The sequence below is a fragment of the Pleurodeles waltl genome, chromosome 9 (assembly GCF_031143425.1).
Source record: "Pleurodeles waltl isolate 20211129_DDA chromosome 9, aPleWal1.hap1.20221129, whole genome shotgun sequence".
Lineage (NCBI taxonomy): Eukaryota > Metazoa > Chordata > Amphibia > Caudata > Salamandridae > Pleurodeles > Pleurodeles waltl.
The window spans coordinates 528471659-528490567 of record NC_090448.1 but is presented as its reverse complement, the minus strand read 5'-3'; the positions used below and the strand labels follow the sequence as shown (position 1 = coordinate 528490567).

At 42.2% G+C, this 18909-nt stretch overlaps 2 protein-coding genes across 2 annotated transcripts in view; one reads left to right on the top strand and one right to left on the bottom strand.

Moving 5' to 3' along the window:
• LOC138259596 (zinc finger protein 436-like) overlaps window positions 1–7533 on the bottom strand; it is a 70368-nt gene extending 62835 nt beyond the window's left edge. The window contains exon 1 of the mRNA XM_069207430.1: window positions 7342–7533. Within this exon, the coding sequence (XP_069063531.1) occupies window positions 7342–7365 (24 nt within the window). The 5' untranslated portion in view covers window positions 7366–7533. The remainder of the gene's footprint in view (window positions 1–7341) is intronic.
• A 450-nt stretch (window positions 7534–7983) lies between these two features.
• The window catches only part of LOC138259595 (E3 SUMO-protein ligase ZBED1-like), a 108633-nt gene continuing 97707 nt past the window's right edge, over window positions 7984–18909 (top strand). The window contains exon 1 of the mRNA XM_069207428.1: window positions 7984–8139. Coding sequence (XP_069063529.1) covers window positions 8116–8139 — 24 coding nt within the window. The 5' untranslated portion in view covers window positions 7984–8115. The remainder of the gene's footprint in view (window positions 8140–18909) is intronic.

The window sequence follows — 18909 nt, the reverse complement described above, 5'->3', positions numbered from 1 at the left end:
GACCTTCCTGAATCCAACATGAGAAAAGCTCATATATGCGTGGAGATCCTTCTTGCTGAACTGTTTGGTTGATCTCAGTTCTTCAACAGCTATGCTATTGAGGGTAACGTATATACCTGGCATGCAGAACCATGTCTGGGGCAGTTCCTAGGTCAATAATTGCATGCTTTCCAATTTTTAGGGATTGAGATGCTGTCTTCCAACTATCCACAAAGATAGGCAAATTGGAGTTTCAGGGCAACACTTTGTCCCTGTTTTCAGATTCGACCACAGCCCTGCAGGAGACGTAAATTTATGTATGCAACTAGACAGCCCCTTTCCATATATAAGTATTCAGGGCTCTACTTGGCCAAGTTGAAACTCCACTTCAGCAGAAAAGAACATGTTTAACAAGTCCATGTAGGCAGTCAATGGCATTAAGACTCACCTTACTGAAAGGGTGTCATAGCCCCCTTAACTAAAGATTCAGATATACATTGTGAACCAGACTCTGCAAGATATGTTGTATAGTTCATGTGGTATGTTGAACCTTAATCAGAAGTGTTTTGTTAGGAGTCAGATTATAACAATATGTAGTATGAGACAAGCTTTCTGACACCCTTCCCAACCTCCAACCATTAGGCTCCAGATTCTGCTGTGGTAGAGCAACCTGTACCATTTAGAAATGTGACACTCCCTTTTATATACCTGGGCCCATAACATTGACAGATGACAGGTGGGATAGCAACTGTATTTCTTGTGAACACATAACAGGCTTTTGGTGGCTGGCATCACCTACACCCCTAGTGTTTACCACCTACGATGTGTGGTGTTTGTTTTCTTTTTGGGGGTTAACTTCACTCATAGTCATGGGAATCAATATGGGGGTGAGGAAAGAAAGATGTTTAAGTTTAACAGTTTTGGAAAAGTCAGCTGGCTACAGTCTCGGTGTGGAATTCGCAATACCCAACACCCAGGGCACATTTTTGAGCATCAACATCAAGGACAACAGGGTTTTTAGCTCTATTTTGCCTTCTATACAAGTTAGCCCAATCCCCTGCAGCAGTAACCCTCTGGATGTGAGACTATGGCACCAAATTAATTTGTGGAACAGAGGATTGCTTTTTCTAATGGCAAGATATGCATCCATATGTTACTTAACTAATAAGGTGAGAGCTTCAAGAAACTACAATGAGCTGGAAGCTCGCTGGCATTACTGACAGCAGAAACATTACTAAATTGCGAACCCATTTGCAAATGTTAACAAATGTGGCCATTTATAATGTTCTTGGAATGCTTTGTGATTTTATGCATATGTGCGTGCAATAGCATGAAAGCAAGATTGGCGATTCTTTACTTACAAAATAAAATATACTCAACTAATATTAGCAATTTGCAAAAAAACTGCCATTTAAGACATCATATAATAAAACATGTTTGCAAGACAGTAGTTTAACAAAGTAAATAATGATAAATCACTCTAAAACCATCTAGGTCACCATGTTTAAATAAAAAAAAAAGCAATCACGGCTGCATTTTTTAAGAAAGTCACCAAACTGCACTCAGTTCTAGGACCTTGCACTAGGGCAGACTTACAGCTTTCAGGAAATCATAAGAGTTTACAGAAGTATGCCTGGAAACCATAATTGTTGGAGGAATTTGTGAATTTCATTACATTTGCAGAAGTGTGAAAATCTGCAGAGCAAGTGCAAATTCATTTATTAAAACTTTTTTTTAATTTTTCTAGGGAAGAAATATTTTCCCTTAAGGAGAAACTTCTCTCCCCACCTATCGCAGCCTTTTTGTGGTCTGTTCCAAACTGGGAAAAGGTTTCACTTCTGCCCTTGTTGGGAGTCCATTTTTAGGGTCGAGCCTGTGTCGCATGCGCTAGTGCATGCGTATCGCAGAGAGACGCTTTAGTGCTTAGAAAAGGGCTCGGAGCCCTGTCAACCTCACGTCAGTGTTTTTTATTGGTTCGTGGGCTTGCCTAATAAAATCTGCTTGCTTTCATTAGTGGAAGGCATGCATACGTCATGCCTTTTCCGGTGGCTAGTCCTCCTCGAGCGCAGCGACCAAGTACAGAAAACATGCGAGGCTCGCTGTTTTCCATTGGGCTCGTGGACTTCTTTTTCTCTAATTTAGGAGCGCGATCTCGCTTGGCAGAAGTCGAGCGCTTTACATAGTAAATTTCACTTTTTCAGGTTATGTACAGAAATGCACTTTTGCCCGATAGGTGAAAAGTCAGGTTAGGAGTTTACAACGCGATCAGCTCTAACATGAGCAAACGCGAGACCCGTAGCATTGCAAATGCCTGTTGATCTTGATTTGGCTTCGAATGGGGTGGAGAGAAGATGGTGGATACCGGTTAAGGTTACTGTCGAGCAAATACTTACAGGGCATTCAAGCACTGGAATAACTATTTTGTGCCTGATTGCAACACCTGTGAGTAGATTTTTTCTCAACTAAAATCTTTGTGTGAATACTTTTCTGAGTGTAAGACCTACTTTTACTAATGTGAATCAAATTTTAGTATAAAACCAACTTTTATTAATGTGAATCAAATTTACATCTATAAATAGTTTTAACAACGAAGCCTATAACACTTTGACTCGGACAAGACTGCGGAGTTCATGTTCTTGTAAGATATAAAAGTTATTTAGCCACTTGTTTGTTCACCTTCTCACTTCATACCTTCTTCTGCACCGTAAGTCCTTCCTTTCTCCCTAGTCACTCACTGTTCTTGTGCATTCGCGTGAATCCCTTATCTTCCATTCATTCCTCTCTGCCCCTCTCATCTTCCATAACTCAGTCTTTCCCTCCCTCCCCACCCTCATGTCAGTCACTCCTGTTCCCTTTATCTTCCTCCACCGTTCAGCATGCTGCCAGGCCCGCCTCCCGTAGCAGGGCCACAAACTGCAGTCTGCCCGATGCAGTGGTCAGGTGCTCAGGTTTCACTGGAGGCCAGTTACATGTTTCACGCACCACCTCCCCGAGAGGCGAGATGAGCTATCTGGTAACAACACAGTTAAATAATTACTAAACTTCATTTTAAAGTATGGAAAATAATCAGTAAGGTTGAAAGTTCAAGAGGAAGTAGTTTGCTTTCCACTTTGACAGTAGGTTGCCCAAATCGGTAGTCTTTGGGACATTGGTTCCTCAGTAACTGGAGGTCAGAGTTTTTCTTTAATGTTTTAATTTTTGGTCAAAATGAAAGACTAACAAAAGTAGCCTCATACAGGTATGTACACAGATGCGTAACAACAGCGGCCAAAGCATATTTAGGTTTTTCTTGAGGCCCCGGTACCAATGTTGCTAATCTTTTATCCCCATGCCTTAATGGCTTAAATACTAGGTGTTTAAAAAGCCTTATGGCAGAGAGATCCTTTATTTGATGTCTTAAGTTCAGAAATTCTTCACAATCCATAACCTGAACAAGATGCAGTATGATGAAAATTAGTGGAAAGGAGTTTGCAGTCATTTAACATTATGGTTCTCCAATGCCACTGACAAAGAAGCTGTGTCACCGCAACAAGGAAGTGTACTTTAGACTGAAAGGCCTGATACTAACACTGGCATGGATTAAAGCTACTTTTTAGAATTAGGCCTCAGTGCCTCTTCTGCCAAATGCCACTTCATTCATGCGTGGAGGAAATCTGCCCTTTCTGTAGAGTCACGCCGGATTTTTTGCCTTTAGCTGGAACCTATGCTTTTGCTGGATGAATAACTGTGTGCACTTTACCCCTGCTAACCAGAGCTAAAGTGCCTGTGCTCGCCCATTTCAATAAAGTGAAACTGGCACACCCCTAATTGGCATATTTAACTTTGATTTAAAGTCCCTAGTATTTGGTCCAAAGTGGACCCAGGGCCTCGAAAGTAAATGTCAGAAGTGGACTGCAGGCCTACAGTGACAGTGCAAATAGGACTGCAGACCTACGATTTGTAGCATGGCTACTGTACCGTTAAACTGCTAATTGGGTATGTTAAAACAACCCCTTTTAACAGTTCAAAACATTCCTTTACAATTTACATGTTACCTCTATGTAGGAGCTATTGCCTACAAGGCAGACTGCATAGTATTTAAAAGTAGGATAAATAGTAATTTATTGTTCAACATGTCCTTACAGTGAAAAAGCCTCAAAGGCTATTTTCAATGCAGCAGGGCTAGCTGTTCCGTAGGAAAACACTGGGTTACATTATTTATTTGAAAAAAATGTTATTTGATTTTAATACATAAAGCACTGCAATGTACCACATCATCTGTTGAACCACATAACTGCGTTACATTATTACATTTAATAATTATAGTTTAGGTTAGGAGACAGATACATAAACAACTATTTTAAATAATTATTAAAAACGCAATTCAATGGTGAAGTCAGATTGTACATGTCACCTCTATTTAGGAGCTATTGTGTATGAGGCAGAGTGCATGGTATTTATTAGTAGGATATATAGTAATTTATTGTTCAGCATTTCCTTACAGTGAAAAAGCCCCAAAAGCTATTTTCAATGCAGCCGGGCTAGCTGTTCCATAGGAAAACACTGGATTACATTATTTATTATTAATTTTTTATTTGATTTTTAACATAAAGCATGGCAATGTACTATAGTATCCGGTGACAACAATCAACCACATAACTTTGTTACATTATTACATTTAATAATTCTAGTTTAGGTTAGGAAAAAACTAAACAATTATTTTAAATAAGTATTAAACATGCAATTCAATGGTGAGGTCAGATTTTTGATTAATATTAAGGAAAAGTACTTTTATAAAGTTACCTTTTACCTGCCTAAAGTCTCAGGAAGCCCATTTGCAATTGCTCTCCGGTTCTACCGGCCAGTAATTAGCATTTGAAGATGTGTGAATGTGAATGCAATGCCTCCCAGGAGCAAACAATAGGTTGACCTGTATCAGCAGAGTTGACCCCTTTGAACCTGACAGAACATGCAGGGTGGAGCTGTGAGCAACCTTTTTGATGTTAGTATCAAATTCTGCTTGAATGTCCAATCCTGCTTGACGAGGCTTCTGTGGTTCAACATAGAACACATAGGGGGCACTTCAAAGAGGCCTCAGCTGCCACAAGCAAATGTTACCTGACACCCGAGTAGGGCCTTACTTTGTCCCTCCAGGCAGGCATGCTGCACTCACAGTGGGCCTACTTGTGAAAATATAGTGCCAAATCCTGCCTGATGGGTCTGCTGGAGTTTTAGGTATAACACTTGGGGCACACTTCAAGGGGCGAGAACAGGATGTTAAAACAATTCTTGGTTATCCACTGTTTGGTTACTGGAAAACCCTGCTTTGTTCTACCAGACCTATTTCCCTGGGTTTATTAGGAGCACAGTTGTTGCCCCAAAGTGGATTTTTATGCTATATGTGGGAGAACACTAGGTTTACCATGGGCACCGCCCACACACACTCCAAGCTCTCAGATCCCACGTTTACTATGGCCGAAGACTTCCACCATCTTGAAAATCCCCACAGTAGTTGGGTTTGGCTCTAGAAACTTACTTCATTGGTTATAGTGTGCCCAGGAGTGATTCCCACCCACTATCTTGCGCCAGGCATTAATGTGGCTTCTCCAAGCTCCCACTTTAGAATACTCCTGGACCTGAGAAAGACGAGACGAGAATTGAACCTGGAGTGTGTGACCTGAGATGATCCCTGGAGGACTGAACCTGCTCTCACTTGTATTCGGAACAAACAAATAAAGACGCATGGTCATAAGGCTGACATCACGTTAAAGCTACAGGGACACAACAAGCTACAAGAGGCCCTTCCCTGATGACCAGTGGCAACTGGATCGGGACAGGAGCCTGCTGTTTGGCCTCTGACACCCTGTAAGTCTCTTAGCTGTTCCTTTGAGGTCCTGGGGGCTTTAGAAGTGCACCACTGTGGTATATTGAGACCAGGATGAACGTGATTGGTGTAACCGACCCTTGCTCTATGGTGGTCAGCATCAAAATGCACCTAGGTTCTGGTCACCTGCAACTGTCATTGGCAGTTTATGCTTCTTTGTGCTATTGATACTTTAAACTTTAAAAATTCATACCTCCAGTGTCACTAATTGGATTTTTGTCTGTTGGTGTCATTTTCTTTATTAAATGTTACTCTCTTTTACTAACTCGATTTGGGATTTTTACTCTTTTGCATATCAACTTTTATTACTGTTTTGGTGCTGCATAAATAGTTTACACATTGTCCTAAGTTAAGTCCAACTGCTCTGTGCCATTTCTACCCGGAGGTTAACCCCAAGTTAATTTAGTTACTTTGAGGGTTCTCCATGACAAGGGTTGTGAATATTTATTGAGGTTGGTAGGCACCCACTCCAAACAGTAATTCAATTTCTTACAATGAGGGAACCACTTCTGTACGCAAGGTTCTGCTAGGTCTAACTGCACCTTCTAAAAAGCTGCCATAAAACTGACATGGGTATGTTAGTAAGACCCATACTGTGGTGCAGGATTTATATTTAGACTTGGCTTGTCAGTCTGTCTGGTACTTGCTAACCACAGAAGGTTGCCTTTAGTGCTGCATATGCCTGCAATATCGAAAAATATTGAGGTTGACACTACAGCTACTAATTGGAATTCTCAAATCGAGAGGTGGTAATAAAAGACATAGGAGATAATGCGTGTAAGATAGAAGCCTTTTAAAGCTGTGAAGGACAACTTCCGGAATAAGGCACAATTCTATTCGATCACTGCCCATACAATACCCTATAATAACTAGCTAAACGTGTATGTATGGACCATATAGGACAGTCGAGATTTCTAATTCTGCTGGGTGACATATGGAAAAAGGGACAGAAGAAATCCTGAAGAAGTGTTATTTGTAGATAGGAAGTATTAAAGCCACCACTATGAATGGTGCAAGTCCTACGTTTTGATTTTTATGCAAATATGAGCTTGGAGCCTTAGCCCTCACAAGTTTGATCCATGACAATTGTTTTTCTTTGCATTCTGAGACTTGTAGTATAGGTTTTACAAATGGGATAAACAAGACTAAAACTCCCAAACTACAAACAAAACGAACTTCGCAGATAGTCACGCTTTGAAACTTGACAGCCTGAATCAGGATTCTGGGTATAAATGTAATTACAGCACTCTGGCACGTTATGGGTGGTTAGTAAGGGTCAGTGGTATCAGAGTACCAAAAGACAGCATGATGTGTGTCGCTTACGCTTTAAGGAAATTAAGGGGCCCAGTTTAATGATTAGGGTGATGTAGCAGTGTGGGCCAGCATAATATTAATTCAACAAGCAGCATTGAATCTCAAAAATGAGTTGCCAAATTAGAAAACCCGTCAATTAGTGTTAGCAACAACTCTGCTCCCGGAGCATCTCCTACAAGACTCACCCCTTCTTGGTCTTGACAAAACATGTTCCTTCCGTGACCTTGAATATAGCTTCTCTCCTTTGGCGGTCTGCAACGATACGCCAAAATGTTCAAGACTAAAATAGCAGCAGGTTTTGGCTTGATATTATTTCTAAGAACACCCGGGACAAACAAACAATTCTTTCTGGTGCACCCTGCCCGGTACCCAACGTATCTTTCCTCTGCGCATGCTTAGAACACGAAACGCTGCCGGACACACCATGCTAGCGAAAGAGCACAGAGCATGCGCACTCGCCACAGAGTAAAAGTCACCAGAAGGGGCGACGTCGCATTCTCCACATTTCCAAATACCTAACTAGGTCGTCTGATGCAGACGTGTTATCGTCTTTAACCCAGCATGCTTTCCAAAGCAGTGTCTTGCCAATAGAGTTGTCACGGGTCAGTACACTAGATCTGGCCGATATGAGGATGCCAAGCGTGTTTGCGATCTATTTGGCTTTGCATTTCCATGGGACTGTTGGCATCAGAAGGGTCATGCGCATTTGATGCCACTAACTACAACACGACTAAGTAATGATTAGTGTTTTGTACATGAGCGTGGCATGCAATATGCTTCCTTTGAGCATGTGCAGATGACTAGTGACTCAAGTTGAAAGCATGAGTATTATATAAAATTTGTTAATTTACAGCATTTCATGGACGCCGATCGTTGTGCCCTTCTCAGCAATTATTGTGTGATACTCTTTGTGCAAAACTCGCATTTCAAACTGAATTTGCCAGGAGATCATTGGAAAGATGTCTCTGAAGGATTCTGATAAGGTTAGTGGTGTGATGTTCAGGTTGGCTGTATTTTCATATGCACCTTACATTTCACAACAGCTTTAGAGCGTGTGGGATGTGGTTGGCGCCAGGTTACCCTCATATGAGCCTATTAAGTTTGCGGTGGGATCAGCTTTAGAAGTCAGTATGGCCTGTTCACAAACTGCATGTTGTATGCTTAGTAGAAAATAGTAAGGTACTGCAAAATGCTACTCACACACCTACTTGCTAAGGTTTCATCTCTGCCCTTCCTATCTTTCTATCTGCCGTGATTTCCACCTCTACTGCGGAGTCTCTGCACAGGTTTGTGTAATAAATGTAGGAGAGACAGAGAAGAGCGGCTGGGACATGCTGAACACTTCCGAATAAATGGCAGAGATTAAGAGAGGACTATGGAGGGGTTTAGGGATTGGCATGCACTCACTCACCCACAAACGAGTAAGCCCATTGCTTCATAGCAAACTGTACATCTAAATCTACTAAAGACAATTATGACCCAAAACAGTAGCAAATGTATACCATCTCAAAGCTTGAGTAAGTCCAGACCACACTTGGCAAGCCACTTTGCAACACTTTCCATAGAAATCAATGGAGGTAGGGACTTAATATCTAACTAATGTTAAATCAAATGCAGTTATGTAAAATATTAAAAAATATAAATACATTTAATTTAATGTTTACAACAATCTACAACTAAAACATTTATTTAATTTGATCTTATTTTAATAATGTTTTAATGTAAAATTTAATGAAACTTTTTATTGAACTACAATTGCATTAATTTACATTTGTATACATCACTTTTAATTATTGATAAACATTAAAAACACTGCTTGTTCGTTAGGTGGGATTTGTTATTGAGTTTAAACGTTTTATTATTTAATTGAAAACGAATCTATATGTAATTCTTTTATATTTTTATTTAACATAATAGTTTACCGTTTTTTTCAGGCCTAATAAAGTTTTTTACTTTTCGCTATTCTTTACCACAGTGAGCGCTTGACAAAGGGAATTCAGTAGGTCGGGTGGGGGTGGGGATGGGTAAATAAAACCCCAAACGAACAACAAAGTCATAACTGGGTATATATATATATAGGTAACTGCAGCAATGTTACAGTGAGGCACCAATGTCAAGTGCAGTGTATTATGATAAGGGATACTGCTGAGAGAAAATAAGAAATATGGTAACACACATACCTGTGCTTTAGTGGGCAACTGATCTCTCCACTTATAAGTGGAGATGGTAGTTTCAACACTTCAATCCCTTAGCAGGGTATGTTGCTAATAATGTTAAGATCATAGGTGAGTGGAACCGATGCCAGAACAACTTCAGAATGGCAGTATGAGACGGGTCAGTGAGTTTTATGTTCGAATGTTGCATCATATATTTGGAAAAACGTACTGAAATGACTGTGAGAACTCAACCTTCCATTGGTCACCAACAATCAGCAATAAGACTACACAGCATATATTTGATGGCAAATTCACAGAGAATATTAAACCTTGATGCTGTCCCTAGAATGTGATGGGGATAACCAATATCTACAATGTAGGGTACAACTGCCTTATTACAGAGACACAAAATAGATATTGCTAGGTGCGAGAGATGCACCTAGCTCCAACACATGGAAAACTGAGAACAATAAGTTTGAAAGGACCAGCCATTTTGCAACATGCAACTCACATTCAAGAGGCTGAATAGTGTTGGTGAGAAGAGGAACACAGCTACAAGTGCTTCATAAAATGGCAGGTTCAGAGGCTTCTAAACAATGACAACTTCGATTGCACACAATTTTACTATGGTGTGCACTCACACACTTTGCACTATGATGGATACAATGCGATCCTTCGTCACAAATTCGAAGGTGTTAATGGCTAAGCCGGCATGGGAAGGTAAATTACCTAGAATAAAGTGGGACAGCCTGACACTCCCATACGTAACAGAGTGCTGAAAGCCCCAGACCTAGAAACCTACTTCTATGCCCCGCAAGCATGTTACGTACACTTTTGGTTTCACTGAACATAACATTACCCACATATTTATAGAAAGAGAAAAGGCAGCACCATACTCTCTGCACACAATAGTTATGGCAAGACCAGGTTGAGCAGTAGGGTAAATGAATACTGTGATATGCACTTATAAAGCATGACCTAGATTAGCACACAACTGGCTAATAAATAATTACTAGACAGATCCTAGATTCTCCACCACCCCTACATTGCAGTCTAAAACCCAAAATAGCTAATGAACCTCAAACTGCCACATCTTGGGGACCTATTTCTAGAAGGGAAATTCAAAAACCTAAAGCAATTTGAATTAGAAAAAGAAATAATCATTTCGCTCAACATATACTGAATCCATTATATGATTGGGCAACTGACAGAATACCCAGTAGAGCCCTTCTCCCCCCAAAGACTTGTACACATTGTGAGCATTAATAGCCAGTACAGTCAAACACCAAAAAATACAGAGGCACAATGATGAGACCCACAGGTATCAGATGTGCAGCCTCAGGAACTTGGGGGTTCGATTTCAAAGAGGGCATTAAATAAGAACAATGGAAATTTGGCTGTATTCAGTAACAGAAAATGTCCCTAAATAGTGACTAGAGTCTGCTGCATTTTAACTTTGTGCAGCGTATGTATTACACTCCAGCTAAATTGCACACAAAAGGTTTGGTCCGATACTAGCTGTGTTAGTTGCACGCATAATAGAGCAAATTCCCTTTTCCTGGCATGGGAGAGTGTACCTATTGTGGCCTACTAAGCTAAGGTATACAAACAGCTACACGCAATGAGCACAACAACACTTACACCCCCTTCACTCGTGCCACTACTGGGTTGTGTCAAAGACGTACTGGCATTATTAAGGTGATGCACAACATTTTCTTTTTTACTAGCAGTGCACATGATATAAATTAGCCGGGAAAGAGGAAATGTGGATCAAGGATCTGATCTTTTGCAATGATACTCTAAATTATTACCCTAACAAATGCTCTCATGTGATACATGGTACCCTCTAAACGTGCATGATGGTAAAACAAATTAAGATACACGCATGTAAATAAGTCTTCTAAATGGTGTAGGTTCAGATACATACACTCAGCAGGAATGTACACTCAATAAAATGCACAGCCCGTGTTTGGACTTCATTGGGGAGTGCCTGGGGATGAGAGTTCATTTAAACACACCACTGTTTCTTGCTATGTGTGGACAGCACACATTAAGGTGAATTAAGGTTAATTGTTAAACACATAGCCTGCATAAAGCACACTTCTGTTAAATACCTAATACTGTGAAATGATGGTTGGAATATGTGGTTAATATTTTGCTGGTGCTGTATTAAGCTTACAAAAAAGATTTAAACAAATAATTGAAGACTGCAGCTTTTCGAAGCTCATGAGGCCAAAAAAACGATACTATGTGCGAGAACTCCCCCGAAGAACGTTAAGCAAGTAGACACCAATCCAGAAGCACACTCATACTGGTGATGAACGTGCACACTTGCTGTCCACACTTGGAGGTGCAAAAATCGCAGGGCACAATGTGAGCTGACTATTCATGGCAATACATGTGTCTGCTTTATTGATACAAGAGCCACAGCGTGTCAGTGTGTGTGATCACATATAAATAGTGCAAATGCCTTCGACCTTGCCCAACTCCAGTGCCCACATGAACAAATGTATTTGCACATGGCAGTCTGTCAACATTACAGGGGTTTCCCTGTAGAGGTGACAACCTCTCACCTCAGTCAGTCTATCACAGCTCGATTCTCTGTAACCCACACCATCAGCAACACACTCATCAGATGTAAAGCAGCATAGTAGCTGCGTCTGATAATACTGCATTTGGTGTACAATAGCCCAACTTTGAACACATGCAAGAAGAATACAGTAATGTAATTAACAGCATAGGGATTCTAAAAGAAAAAAAAAGTTACAAATTGGTACTCGATAAAACCCATGTAAGTGGGGCGCGGAATAATTCATTTTCACATGAGAAAACTAGCAGAAAAAGAGCTAAATAAACTTGAAGCAGCAACTCTCATCGGAAAGGTCAAAGGGGCCTTCTGGTGGGTGTAGCCTATTGTGAATGCCTGCAACCCAAACAAGTAGACTAAGTCCAAATCTGCCTTGACATGCACATGTCAAAGAGAGAAATCAAATAGAACTCCACATTATTCCAAAATGTCAATTATCTCTTAACTGAAGTTGAGGGAGCCCTAATAGTGTTCCAAAATCAACCCAAAAGTTGAAAAACATCAACTGACCTAATCAAAGACCCAAGGTAGGTTATCACTTCCTCTACACACACTGGACTCCGAGGATACAAACGCCTCAACTTTGGAATCTAAAGTGCTGCAGCAGAATTCTAAGACTGCATTAGAGAGGTATTATCTGGACTTGCAGGAGTGGTAAATGTCAGCAATGACACTGCGTTATACACCACAACGATAGGAAAAACACCAGCCCTGATTCCAGAAAATTCCTGAAAACGGGCATTCTGATGTGAGTGCAGACATTTCCATGTGTATATGTATGGGACGAATTTCTGTGTAATCACCAACCAAAACCCCTGATTCCTTTGTTTCACGCCTCATCATCCAGGCCCCCGCATTAATCTAAAATGTGAATACTGCAACTGCATAATTATTCTACCCACATTATTTACGAGCCTGACCAAGGATATCCAGCAGACTACCTTGCACGTCATGGGCACAGAAATACAAAAGAACAGTCAGAATAAGAGACTGAAACGGGAATATGTCAGCATTGTAGTCAGCGCCTCAAAACCTCGTCCACTGACAGAAGAGGAAATAACTGCTGCCACCCAAGCTTAGGAAAGCCTGACAGCTGCTTAGGATGCCACACGCAACAATACGTAGCTATCAATGATGCAAGTGCAATCAAACCACACTCCAGAAGCTAAGCACTCTACAAGCCCTTTTCATTGTTAGAGAAGATCTTTCAGCACAACAAAGATTTCCTGTGCTACCCCCTGAATGGCTATCAAGGATTGTGCACTGTAATGTCCGCTGGGCTTGCCATTGATGCGGTGTGCTGTATATAACGGTATAGACACCAGTGTATGGTATCGCCAAACCTTCTTAAAAAACATTAATTCGAAATATGACATATTTACCCTTGCATTACTCATTTACTAGAAATTTGGGAGTTGTGTTGTCAATGGGGATTGGAGGAGGGTTTCTTAAAATCCATAAATAAAAAAGAAGTGCATCTGTCTTCTGGTGACCCAAGGCTTCCTTCTATGTTTGCATGCATTAAACAGTTTCAAAAAGGTATTCTACACCGAAAGGCCTGCTGGCACACCAGCACCCATGTCCCTTGATGGTGCTTCATTTTGTATGCTTCTCTCAGACAGACTAGTTGTCTTGTAAAAGCCTTGCACCCTTAAATAACCATTAACGTTTGCAGAGAATGATGATTCTCCAATTAACATGCAGAGAGAATCTTGATTTCATTAAAGACAACAGAGGCTATCATTATGCATACATCCTTTATTGCTGGCCACGATGCAGCTCTTTAAGGAATATAAACACATTAGAAAGTAAAACATTTCAATCCAGAACCATACTACAGTATACATGTCCTTAGCAACAGAGGCTGCAAATTGAAAGGGATAAATACTTGAACTTAAAACTAGAAGAAACATCAGAAGAAAACATAATCAAGCACTTCACAAATCCACTGAATTCCGATCCAGCTGCAAGCTGTTTCCTGTGTGAAATAAACCAATATAATCAATAGTAATACCTCCTCTAAGTAGTTTACTCCTTGAATACACTTGAAGAAAATAAGACAAATTAAACTTCTAACTCTTCACTTTCAGGCTAATATTATACCATAGCAATTTGTTGTTATATTTATAATAATTATATTTATTTTTATTATTACTATATGTATATATTTTTTATATATCTTAACATCTTTAGAACTGTCAGTACTGGGTGAGGAAGGTGGGATAATGATCGCCTCCATTGTCTTTGATTAAATCAAGATTCTCTTTGCGTGTTAACTGGAAAATCGTCATTTCATTACAAGATCGGTGTAGAAAAGTAGCCTCTTCTTAGCATGGCTGACCCCACTTTTTGCCTGTTGTCAGTTTGTTTTGTCTGTGTTCACTGGTATTCTGCTAACCAGGACCCCAGTGATTATGCTCTCTCAATTTAAACTTGGTTACTTGAACCACATACACCACACATTTGGCATACTGGTGCCCCCATGTAAATCCCTAGTATATGGTACCCAGGGCAATGGGGGTGCCAGGGGATCCCCATGGGCTGCAGCATGTATTATAGCACCCATGGGGAGCCCATGCAAAGTGTATCTGCAGGTGTGCCATTGCAGCCTGCGTGGAAGGGTGCATGCACCCTTTTCACCACAGATCACTGCACGTCACCCCTATGGTAGGCCCTCCTAGACCAGAGGGCAGGGTGCAAGTACCTGTGTGTGAGGGCACCCCTGCACTAGCAGAGGTGTCCCCACAAACGCCAGTTCCATTTTCCTGGACTTTGTGAGTGCGGGACACCATTTTATGCGTGTACTGGACATAGGTCACTACCTATGTCCAGCTACATCATGGTAACACTGAACCTAGGCATGTTTGATATCAAACTGTTGCCAGTATTGGAAGTATGATTCCATGCACTCTGGGGGCTCCTTAGAGGATCCCTAGCATTGCTCCTACCAGTCTCCTGGGGTTTTTCTTGGCAGCCCAAGCTGCTGGCACCCATCAGACTGATTTCTGCCCTCCTGCTGCTTGAACAGCTCAAGCCCAGGAAGGCAGAACAAAGGATTTCCTTTGGGAGAGGGGGATAACACCATCTCCCTTTGGAAATAGGTGTTACATGGCTTGGGAGGGGTAACCTCCCCAAGCTACTGGTATGCTTTGAAGGGCACATTTGGTGTCTTCCGTGCATAAACCAGTCTACACCGGTTCAGGGACCTCCAGTCCCTGCTCTGGCACAAAACTGGAGCATGGAAAGGGGAGTGACCACTCCCCTGGCTATTACCACCCCAGGGGTGGTGCCAGAGGTCCTCCAGAGGGTCCATGGGTTCTGCCATTTTGCATCCAAGGTGGGCTGGGGCCTGTGGGAGCATTTGAGTGGCCGGGTCAGGTAGGTGATGTCAGAGTCCCCTCCTGATAGGTGGTCACCTGGCAAGGTGACCAGTCCCCCTGTCAGGGCTATTTAGGGTCTCCCTCTTTGGTGGGGCCTCAGATTTGACGTGCAAGATTCCAGCAAGACTCCTCTGCAACGTCTACCTCGACTTCTGGCCACTGGAACCGCAATTGGACTCCACAGGAACCTACATTCTGCAGCTCCAGCCACATCACCTTGCAACATTGTTTCTCCGTCTCTTTCCAGCTTCTGCAACCTTTCCCTGGCAGGGTAGAAAGTCTTCAGTCTGCATGAGAAGGAAGAAGGAATCGCCCTTGGAGTGAAGGAGTCACTCCCCTGCATCTGCAGGCACCAACTGCAACGACGACTGGCTGCATGGATCTCCTCTCATCCTGAGCTGCGTGGATCCTGCATCATGGGTGGTGGTCTGGAGTGGTCCTCTTGGTCTTCCCTGCCAGCTGTCCAGCTTTGGTGAAGGTAAGCTCTTGCCTTATCACGCAGGACAGTACCCCGTGCACTGTGTCGCTTACTGCTGCCAAGGCTTGTTGGTATCTCTTCCAAGGGATCTTCAGGCTCCGTGTAGCCCCAACACACTTCGGTGGGATGCACAGCCCTCTATGTGCTTTTCCTGCAGAGTGGGACCTTTCACCAGTTGTGCTGGGTGGGCTCCTCTGCAACTCCTGGTTCCACTTCCAGTGGTTCTCCTGTGAGGGTTGCCTTTTCTTCTGTGGACTCTGCCTAGCTGAGGGCTCCCCTAGTACTCCCCCCATGAGTTAAGTCCTCCTAGGCTTTACTGGTCCCCGGCAGCTCCATATTTGCTTCACCGCGACTTCTGCCTTTGCCAAGGCTTATTGGTGGCTTTTCCACACCACTGACTGACTGCAATCATCCAGCCAGCGTGGGACGTCAACTGCATCCTCCAGGAACTCTTCACCGACTCCAGGGCTGCATTTCTGACCGTCTTCGACCTACCATCAACCAACTCCTGCGATCACCGATGGGTGGCTAGTGGCTCCTGCCCCCACTGGACACTTCTGTGACATTTTGACATGGTCCCCTTCTTCCACAGGTCATCCTCTTCAGGAATCCACTGCTGGTTTCTTGCAGTCTTGTCTGGGTGTTGCATTAGCTTCTTTTTCGTCCTTTTGGGTGGTTTGGGGAAAATCCACGAACGTACTCTTTTCTTCCTGGTCGCTGGGGGGCACTGTGGTACTTATCTTTGGGGTTTCCTCGTTCCTCCAGCTCCCCTGTACACATCCCACTAACCTGGTTGGGGGTCCTGCATTCACATTCTAATTTTTAGTATGTGGTTTGGGCTCCCTCTAGGGTTACTATTGCCTATTTGCTAATGCACTGTTTTCCATCACTTTCTATTCATAATTCTGATTACTAGTGTACATATCTAGGGCCAGATGTAGCAAAGGTTTTTCCCCATTCTGTGTCTATGGGAAAAAGTGTTTGTACATATGGCCCCTAGTGTGTTACTTACCTCCTACTGGAGGGTTGCCTCTTTAGTACTTTTTTGATAATTGTGTCACTAAAATAAAGTACCTTTATTTTTGTAACACTGAGTGCTTTCTTTCATGTGTGTAAGTACTGTGTGACTACAGTGGTATTGCATGTGCTTTGCACGTCTCCTAGATAAGCCTTGGCTGCTCGTCCAGAGCTACCTCTGGAGAGCCTGACTTCTAGACACTGCCTACACTACACTAATAGGGGATACCTGGACCTGGTATTAGGTGTAAGTACTTCAGGTACCCACCACACACCAGGCCAGCTTCCTACAATCAGAGGCTATCATTATGGATGTTTAAAGCTATCTGCTATAGGCTACTTTCATGCTTCACTGTCGCAGATTGAAATTTTCTAAAGTTTAGCATTCAAAAAGTCTGCTGCCGTAAGGAACTCAGAGAGAGTACCACCAGCCCAAACAGCCTTACTGGCCATAGCACCTCTTGCTGAATGAGCACCAAAATGTGACAAGTCTATGCCTGCTTCACTCATTATTGCTCTAATCCACCAGGCTATAGTGGCACTAGAAACTGCTTTATGTGGCTTCACATAGGACATCAAAAGTTGGTCTTCACCAGGATGTCTAAACTCCAGCATTTTCTGTTCATATACTTTCAAGCAACTCACCACACATAGGTATGGACAATCCTGGAATAAAGGATAGAAGACATGACTAGACATATTCTTTGTCCTTTTCCAAATGTTAAAATGAACACAACCTGAAGAATAAACCCTGTTACAAATTTCCAAGACTTTAACATTAGAAACCCTTCTGAATGATATTAAACAGAGAAGAGTTGCCAATTTCCGTGAAATTTGTCTTAAAGAAAGATAACAATTATTTGGCCATGAGTAAAAAAGTTTTAAAACTACATTAACATTCCAAAGGGAATTATAACGAGGCCTAGGGGGTTCTTTTGATTTGAAAACCCTTCATCATCTTGCAAGTTAATGGTTCATTCCCAGTCGTGGTGTTATCTATTAAGGCATGACCAGCTGAAACACCCGATCTATGACAATTAATTGTCCTGTAAGATAACCCTGACTGAAATAGTTCATCCAAATAGTTTGCTAATACAGTCACAGGAACCGCCCCCGGATCCAGACTCCTTTGCATGCACCAATTACGCCACTTGCGCTAAACTCCCATATATCTTCTCCTAGTTCCTGGTGCCCAGTAAATCTTTTGCCTTCCCTGAAAGGCCTGAGAACCTGGCAGAACCCCTGATACTCTCCAAACAAGAAGGTCCAGCATTCCTTCTACCACTAAAGGATGTTCTTCACCATATGGGCCTATCAGCAAACCCTGATGTACTGGGATAAGACGCAGTTCCTGCACCACTAGCTCCATCACCCCTGGAAACCAAACCTGTGAACTACAAAAGGGGGTGACTAGCACTAATTTGCATTTCTCTTTCAGAACTTTCCTGAGTTCCCTTTGGATCATGGCGAAAGGTAGAAAGGCATAACCCCTCCCTGAATTCCAATCCTGGACAAACGCATCTACTGCCATAGTTTCCGGGTCCGATCCCTAGCTCGAATATCTGGGTAACTGACGTGTGAGCCTGCTGGCAAAATGATCCAAACCTGTTGCACCCCAAAGTCTCTGAATCCCCCTGAAAATTTCTGGATTCAACTGCCAACTGTTGAAGTCCCTGAGGTGACAAGAATTTCAATCTGCCCTCAGATTCAATTTGCCTGCTATCAAGTTAATCCTGTGTTCCCAACAGAAATACCAAATCTTTCTTGCTATTTCTGCTAACTGACTTGATCTCGAGCCCCCAAGGCGATTGATATAGTAGACTGCTGAGACGTTTTCTATATGAATCAGGACCACACTGTTTGCCAAATGAGCTTTGAAGCTCCTCAGACCATTCAGATCTGTCATCATCTCCAAACAGTTTATGTGTAATGATCTCTCTAAACTTGACCAACATCCCCCTGTTTATAATTTGTTCAGACAGGCTCACCAGCCCAAAGAACTGGCATCTGTCTCCAAGGTAAACTCTGGCACATTTCCAAAAATTGCTTTGCCATTTCAACACTCTAGAAAGTTTAACCACCATTCCAAATCTGAACAAGCCTCTGGGGATAACTCTATTGGATCCGCATAACAA